This window comes from Erinaceus europaeus, chromosome 3 (genome assembly GCF_950295315.1).
Source record: "Erinaceus europaeus chromosome 3, mEriEur2.1, whole genome shotgun sequence".
Taxonomy (NCBI): domain Eukaryota; kingdom Metazoa; phylum Chordata; class Mammalia; order Eulipotyphla; family Erinaceidae; genus Erinaceus; species Erinaceus europaeus.
This window is the reverse complement of record NC_080164.1, coordinates 66,891,652-66,900,288: the sequence shown is the minus strand read 5'-3', so window position 1 is coordinate 66,900,288 and position 8,637 is coordinate 66,891,652. Positions and strand designations below refer to the sequence as shown.

Sequence of the window (8,637 nt, the reverse complement as noted above, 5' to 3'; positions counted from 1 at the left end):
CTCTCTATCTTTATTGTAAAATTTGCAGTCAAATAGGAATTAGTTTTGCTCACCTAGACATTCACTCTTGGATAGGGATGCTGTTCACTCAACAAATCTTAAGGGAAGTAAGGAGGGAATGTGGGGTGGTGGATAGAGGTTTCTTTGGTGTAGTAGCACTAGAACTTAGGTTGGTAAATGGTATCCATCAAAAGTGAAATAATTCCGATTTTTTTTTAATATTTCCTTATTTTTTTTTTTTTATGGAGACTGAAATTAAGAGGAAAGCAAGTGAGTTCTACTGGGTTCCATAAAATTTATATTTTAAACTAATTTAAATAAAATATATACTGTGTGAGGATGGGAACACAGAACTTGTGTGGTGTGTTATCACATTGTTATTGTGGTGTACACATTGTTATCTTAAAATATTGTAACTCACTTTGATCACGAAAAAATGAAGGAAAAATAAAATCTTGAGCCAGAGTAGGTGTTTTCTCTTGTTTTTAAGGGTTTTTTTTTTTTTTTTTTAATATTTTATTTTTGAGAGAGATGCAAAGAGAGAAAAACACCAGAGCACTGTTCAGCTCTGGCTTATGGTAGTGCAGGGGATTGAACCTGGGATTTTAGAGCCTCAGTCTGTTTGCATAACCATTATGCTTTCTCCTCTACAACTAGATCAAGATGCAGAATAAAAATTAGGACTGTATACTGAAGATTCTTTATTTCGTTAAGTTCTTTCTCTTTGTTCTCAAGGTACTATTTTAAAAATAGTCACTCGTAACACAAAGCAGAACTTGGACTGGGTTTGAAGTATTGCACCAAAGTAAAGAACTTGGAGGGGGTATGTGGGAGTGTCTTCAGGTCCTGGTGCATGATGGTGGAGGAGGGCAGCTGTTACCAGTGTTATGCAGACAACAGAAATTTTATACATGTACCAACAACTGTATTTACGGTCAACTGTAAACCATTAATCTCCCAATAAATTTTTTTTTTTTTTTAAAAGTCACCTAATACGTTGTCAGGAGACCTATCCAAGGAGTGGATTATTTTTTCTTTAAGGCAATTATTATTATTATTATTTTTTTTTTTCTTTAAGGCAATTTTTGCACAAAATGAACACTAGATGTTGAGAAAGTTTAGAACTGATTAAAAAAAGTTATCCTTTGAAACCATTGTGGCATGAATTAAGTTCAGGGATAAACAACAAAGTTAAACTAGGTTTCTGGAAAAACACCTGCGTGCTACACCTCACATGAAGATTTTCAGTGTGTTTCATAGGGTTTATTTTAGTATTTAATAAGAGGAGATAGAATGATACCAGAGCACTGCTCAGCTCTGGCTTATGGTGTATGCTGGGGATTGAACCTGGGACCTTAGGGCCTCAGTCATGAGAGTCTTTGTATAACCATTGTCTCCCCAACCCCCTTAATTTATATTAGTGAGAGCATCACCCTGGCCTGTGTCATGTTTATGATCAGACCTGGTCAGATACTCTACTGCACCATGCTCCCCCCCACCCCCCAGCAGTTCTTCTAAGTGTTTATGAAGAGGATTTTCTTTTGCTTTAGACACAAATAATTCAGTTTTCCCTGGTGGTAAAACTTGATTAAATTTTCTCTAGTGAAATTGTTATATTGATCTCATGGCAATAATTTGAGGGGAAAATTGACAGGCTCATGATAACCTGAGGGTCAAAAAGCAGGCTGTGAGCTTGGTGTTTAGAAAAGGTTTATCACCAAGTTAAGCTGACACATTTCTGGGAGACGTGAAAGGGAGAAAGACACTTGGGTTTGAATAAAAGTCTGTTATGCTTTTATTTTAACTAGACCCTGTAAAGTGTGTGTGTGTGTATAGCCTGTGTCTCACATGTGATTTCACCACTTGAGGCTGCTTTTACACACAGACACACGCAGACAGACACACACATACACACACACACACACACAGCTAGAGCTTCAGGCATCAAAGTCTGCATAGCCATTTTATCTTCCTAAGATGAGTCTGAGTAAAGCACGTTCTGTTAATGTGATGAATGAGGGAAATTACATACTATGGGGAGCCACAGGTGTCTCATTTGGACATTGTCAGGGCTTAGAGGATTTGGGTTTTGTCTGGTGCTTTGCAGAAGGAGAGGGATCAAGGAAGCAGGGCTTTGCTCTGCATTGCAAGTGGTCAGAAAGCAGGACATTCTTACCAGTTCTCTTATTTATTCATGAGAAAGGAAAGACAGGAACCAGACATCTTGTGCTCCAGGGATTGAACCCTGGACCTCATGCTTGAGAGTCCAGTGCTTTTATCCACTGCACCACCTCCCGGACCACTTTATTTATTTATTTATTTATTTATTTATTTATTTATTTATTTTACTGAGGATATAAGAAGAGTGCGATGGATCTAAAACAGGACTTATAAAGAATAGCAGTCATTCACTACCCAGAATAAAGGGGTGTCTGCTCCTTTGTGTGGTTTGGGCTATGTTTGTATTTTGTCTGTGTTGAGATGTGATTACTGAGCCATCTGGTTTTTGTCTTCATGGCAGAGTGGTTTTGATGGTTTTGTGTGATAATATCTGTGTTCCATAGGCTAACACAGCAGTCTAGTTAGTGGAAGGCTAGCTTAAGGCAACCAGTCATGACTATAGAGCAGGGTGGGTTCCTAGGTGTCAGCATCTCTCTCTGTCTCTCTCTCTTGTAACCAAAGTACTGCTCAGCTCTGGTTTATGGTGGTGATGGTATTGAACGTGGAACCTCAGAACCTCAGGCATGAAAATCTTTTGCATAACCATTATGCTATCCTCCCAGTCCTGCATTTCTTACTCAGGAGAGCATCTGAACATTCTATAATCAACTATCACTTTCCTTTGATTAGCAGGTCACTTTCTGTGAACTGGGCCTTGGGATGGAGGACTGATACCCTGTGCTTTGACTTCAACCTTCAAGACTTCACTGGTGCCAGGATAATGGCTTCTCATCAAATGCCCAAGTTCGCTGACTTCCTGTCACACCTAGCAGCTGATGCAAACAGACTGAGGCTTGCATCAGCCTTCACTCTCCACTAACCCTGTAATCAGATGATGTTTTTGACATAGGTTCATTGCCTTTGCTTTTTTAGTAACTGCCATGCATTGCAGGCCAGTCAAAACACTTCAATATAGCTTAGCATTCAAATGTGCCCAAGTTGGCCTCTGCAGAGAAACATCTGTGTAGTGTTTTTGAGAGGAATGGATGGCTCACATGAGCCCTGGGGTGAGGATGGAACAGAGAGGGAGGAGGAAAAGTAACCCTAGTGTTCTATGTACTCTGCCTTATACAGACACACAATCAGATACATTAAGGGTTGAAACCCAATCATTCTCTTGATGTCAATTCATTTAGAGCTGTCTCTGCTTAGTGGCAAAAGAACAGAGGAAGCAACTCCATCTCTGGGAACTAAAGGCCTGGCCGTCTGCTTCTCTGTCTGCCTTGGCCCAGTGGCAGAACAGTTCTGGATACCCCTGGGGGGTAGAAATACATTTTGAGGGTGCTCTCAGGTTAAGTGGTATCCCAACCTTTGTTTCAACTAGAAATGTTGTATGCTTTACATTGGGTTCTAGTTCTCCCCTGCCAAGAGAATTGGATCAGTCCAGTTAGTTTCGCGGGCCTGCTTGGCCCCGCTTAGCCCTGCCCCTAGGAACCCGGAGAGAGGGTTCCTGAGTTCGAGAGTAGGGGAGAGTGCTTGCGCCGCTGCAAAGAGACAGCAGAGTTCTGTTTGGTGATTAGTTTGGTTTAGTTTATGAATCGTTCCTGAATAAAGAAATACAGCTTCCCTGCCCAGCCGTATGTCTCTGGTCGTCTCTGTTACCCGCCCGTGAAGCTAGCCCGGCCAGCTGGAGCCTCCTAATTTTAACAACATAGAAACAACTGCTCATCCTCATTATTTCAGAAGCTATTTGGAGTGTAGGTTTGGAGACACATTGGTCTCCACTGTGAGTCATGATGGTTCCAGAGCTTTGGTCTGAATGCAGTTGCACTTGGCCCATGTTCCTTTGTACCAAAGGTGCTGTCTCCTGTTTCTTTTCACATACGTGAGAAACATTCTTAGGTGAGAGTCTGCAGGGGAGGTGGGGTCTGGACTAGCACAAGTCTGGTTAGGAACAGAACTGCCCGAAGGAAATGTGAGTTGCACATGTCATTTAAAATGCTCCAAATTGGGCACTGGGTGGTGGCACAGCAAGGAGTGGCATAAGGATCCGGGTTCGAGCCCCCGGCTCCCCACCTGCAGGGGGGTTGCTTCACTGGCGGTGAAGCAGGTCTGCAAGTGTCTGTCTTTACCCCTCTCTGTCTTCCCCTCTATTTCCCTCTGTCCTATCAAACAACAATGATAGCAATAACAATAATAATACTAACAACAATAATAACAGCAACGATAAACAACAAGGGCAACAAAAGGGAAAAAATAATAGCTTTCAGGAGCAGTGGATTTAAAGTGCAGGCACAGAGCCCCAGCAATAACACTGGAGGCAAAAAAAAAAAGCTCCAAATTAAAATGATAAGAAGAGCAGGGTGGGGATAGATAGCATAATAATTAAGTAAACAGATTTATGCTTGAGGCTCCAAGGTCCCAGGTTCAATCCTCTGTACCACCACCAGGCAGAGTTGGGCAGTGCTCTGGGAAAAAAGAAAAAAGAAAAGCAATGAAGTTAAATATGAGAAAATAACCCAACAAATCTAAAAATACTACTATTTTAATATGTAACCAACATTTTACTTTTTTGGGTAGTAAGTACATAGTTCATTTTGGACTAATAATGCATTTCAAGTGCTCAGTAGCCACGGTGGGTAATGGCTACAATACTGGAGAGAAGATATAGAATTCAAGGCCAACACTAGTGTCCTTGTTCCGGCTTATGTCAGGCCCACTGGATTTCCCGAAGCAAGCCTGGATAACTCCTTTAGGCTTTAGATGTTACTTTTCTAGCCTCTCTATATCTCGATATTAAGAACATGATGTTTTGTCATCGCCAGGGCTTCCCAGCTAGCTCTGGGTTGATTTTTTTTTTTTTTTCAGATAGAGAGGGGCAGATAGGGAGCCATTACAGCACTGAAGTCTCCCCTGTAGGGTAGTTCTCTTCTGTGATATGCCAGAAACTTGAACCTGGGTTGCGCATATGGGAACACAGCTCACCTCCGTCCCAGGTAAGCTATCTCATTGACCACCTTTCCAACACTGATGTGAAAAATGACTTTTAAATAATATTTATTTATTTATTTATTCCCTTTTGTTGCCCTTGTTTTTTTTTTTTATTGTTGTAGTTATTATTGATGTCGTTGTTGTTGGATAGGACAGAGAGAAATGGAGAGAGGAGGGGAAGACAAGAGAGGGGAGAGAGAAAGACACCTGTAGACCTGCTTCACAGCTTGTGAAGCGACTCCCTTACAGGTGGGGAGTGGGGGCTTGAACTGGGATCGTTACTGCAGTCCCTGTGCTTTGTGCCACATGCGCTTAACCCGCTGCGCTACCGCCCAACTCCCGAAAAATGACTTTTTGAAAGTAATTTGGGGAGAAGGGTACTAAAAATAAGGACATTGTTTAGCACTTGACTGAAGCCAGGGGACAGCTATCTAAAACTGGCTAAATCAGGAGGTAAGAAATATCAAGTTATTTTTCAGAGTAGAGACATAGATTACTATCAATGCCTTGTCCTCTAAATGACCAATTGAGCTGAGTATGTGCAGGAGGAAAGTTTGATCTACACACTGGAAACCCAGGATGCCCACCTCCCTACATAGCATCAAAGAAACAGGAAGAACCAGAAATGGAGAAGTCTTACTACTCTTTTTAAAAATAAAGATTCTTATTCCCTTTGGTCCAATGTTCTAACCCCAACACCACCTCCTGGGCCCCAGAAATACTCTTGGAATTGATTGGGGGTGTGTGTGTGTTGGGGGGAACATGGCTGGAGTGGCCCATTGGCTGGTAACATCACTACTTGAACTCATCTTCATTCCACATGGCCCTATTGAGGGGTTCTCCAGTCACCCTTTGCCAAGCCTACTTTACTCATATTTGTCTTATCCTTTGACTCCACAAAAAAGTTCCCAGCACTAAGGTAGGAGAGACATCCATGGCCTTCTCTCTCCCTAATGCTTGATCTCTTTTTGAAAACTGGGACCATGGTGATAGACTTCTACCAGCAACAGGCAGAGGGCCCTTGCTTGGGTATCACCATGAGCTGACTCAAAGGTATAAGGAGGCTTCCTGCTCTCTGAATTTATATGTGGTATGTGTGTGTGTTTGTGTGTGTGTGTGTGTGTGTGTGTGCATGTGATATTTTCCATAATTAGCTTTTTTCTTTATTTTTTTTTAAAGAATTTATTTATTCATGAGAAAGGCAGAGAGAAAGAACCAGACATCACTGGTACATGTGCTGCCAGGGATTGAACTCAGGACCTCAATGCTTTAAACACTGCACCTGGGAGCCGGGCGGTCGCACAGCAGGTTAAGCGCACATGGCACCAAGCGCAAGGACCGGCATAAAGATCCCAGTTCAAGCCCCCAGCTCCTCACCTGCAAGGGAGTCGCTTCACAGGTGGTGAAGCAGGTCTGCAGGTGTTTATCTTTTTCCCCTCTCTGTCTTCCCCTCCTCTCTCTATATCTCTCTTTCCTATCCAACAACAATGACAGCAATAACAACAACAATAAATAAAAGGGCAACAAAAGCGGGAAAAAAAAAACAAAAACAAAAATAAAACACTGCGCCACCTCCCATACCACAACTTTTTTCTTGAAGATGACTCACCAACTTTTCTAGAATATGCTGAAAGAAAAAAAAAGTAACAAGCTTATAAGCCCTTATAAAGTAATATCTAGTTTTGGTGTATTGCACCAAAGTAAAGGGCTCTGGGGCAGAGGGAGTGTTCAGGTCTGGAACATGATGGCTGCGGGGGACCATGGTGGGTGGTTAGAGTTAACACTTATCCATTTAAAGTGTGCAATTTAGAGTTTTAAGGTATATTAAGCTTCAGCTATCACCAGGACCAATTTTAATTTTAAAACATTTCCATCAATCCAAAGGGGTACTCCATGCCTCAAACAATCACATTCTATTCTCTATTAATGCCCCCTGCCCCTCCCACCGCTTCCATCCTAGGCAACTCTAAATTCACTTTATGTCTCCACTGAGTCACCATATTATATAAATGGAAGCTACACAGTATAAGATCTCATGTGGCTTGCTTTTTTAAATTTGAAATATTTTTCAGGTTTATCATGTTGTAACAGTTTGGTATAGCAGGTCCTTGAATGATGCTTTGTTAAAATGAAGAGAAAAAAAAAGTCCTGACTAGCACTGAACATTATTTTATTTGAGGGCTTCCTATTTTCTTTTTTTTTTTTCATTTAGCAGTTTTTAATGAAAGTTGCATATAAAATTGTTTCACTCCTGCATCTTCTCAATGGTTTCTTCCTTATATTTGCCCTTCTCCTTTCCTACTTGGCGAGACTTGGCTTTACGTTCAAGGATCTTCTTGCGGTCTTTGTCGAGTTTTAGTCTAGTGATAACCACCTTGCTGGGGTGGATGCCTACATGGACGGTCGTGCCATTGGCTTTCTCTCGCTGCACTCGCTCGATGTAGATGACGTATTTCTTCCTGTAAACCTGGACTACTTTGCCGATCTGCTGTCCCTTGTAGTGCCCTCGAACAACCTGGACTTCGTCGTCCTTGCGGATGGGCATGGAGCGAACGTTGTACTTCTGCCTCAGCTCTTTGGAGAGAGGGGAAGACATGATCTTGCGGCGGATGTGGGATGGCGCATTGAAATGCCTCTTGCGGTTCTTGCTCCGGTCGGAGGTCACGAAGGGGTTGAATTTCATTTTGGCCGCTGGAGCACCGGCGATGGCCGCAAAAGGGAAGAGGGCTTCTTATTTTCATTATACTTCACGTCACTTAAAGTTGTAGACCGGCAAGATAGCTCACCTGGATAGTATACCTGCTGTGTCAAGCTTATAACTCAGGTTCAAGCCCAGTCCCCACCACAATAGGCCCTTAGTACAGTGCCTTTGGTAATGATTCATTTAAAATAGTTTCACTTATTCAATTTTGATAGCAAGTGCTGCATGGAGCTATAATCTTAACAGTCGTGTAAACCATTATTAATCACAAATAAAATGTCATGTAAAAAAAAATGTCTCTAGCATCCAAGAAAAAAGTGCACTTATTAAATGTTAAACACAGCTACCTTCCCCACCCCCTCCATGATTTCACACATTGTGGAATATAGAAAATTAAAGCAGATTCTGGGGGCCAGGCACTGGCACCCATGTTTAGTACACATAGTACAAAGTGCAAGGACCAAAGATGCTAGTTTGAGCCCCCAGATCCCCACCTACAGGGAGGAGGGGATTACTTCACAAGCAGTACAGCAGGTCTGCAGGTGTCTATTTCCCTCTCCCTCTCTCTATCTTCCCCTCCCCTCTCAGTTTCTCTCTGTCCTATCCAAAGGAAGGCCACCAGGAGCAATGGATTTGTAGTGCTAGCACAGAGGCCCCAGTGATAACCTTGGAGACAAAAAAAAAAAAAAAAAAAAAAAAAGAAGGAAAGAAAGAAAATTAAAGAAGCAGAAAATTGCAAAAAAAGAAAAGAAAAGAAAGAAAGAAAAAAGGAACCAAATTATCTT

General features: G+C 41.9%; 1 protein-coding gene across 1 annotated transcript; it reads right to left on the bottom strand.

Moving 5' to 3' along the window:
* Window positions 1-7,339: 7,339 nt before the first annotated feature.
* Window positions 7,340-7,877, bottom strand: LOC103123240 (large ribosomal subunit protein uL24). Its single transcript, XM_007533892.3, has one exon. It carries the CDS (start codon window positions 7,832-7,834, stop codon window positions 7,397-7,399), a length of 438 nt encoding a protein of 145 aa, XP_007533954.1. The 5' UTR covers window positions 7,835-7,877; the 3' UTR covers window positions 7,340-7,396.
* Between the last annotated feature and the right edge of the window lie 760 nt (window positions 7,878-8,637).

What these genes read in the sequence shown, in the direction of transcription:
- LOC103123240 (XM_007533892.3), bottom strand. Translation starts at nt 7,834, where the DNA reads ATGAAATTCAACCCCTTCGTGACCTCCGACCGGAGCAAGAACCGCAAG.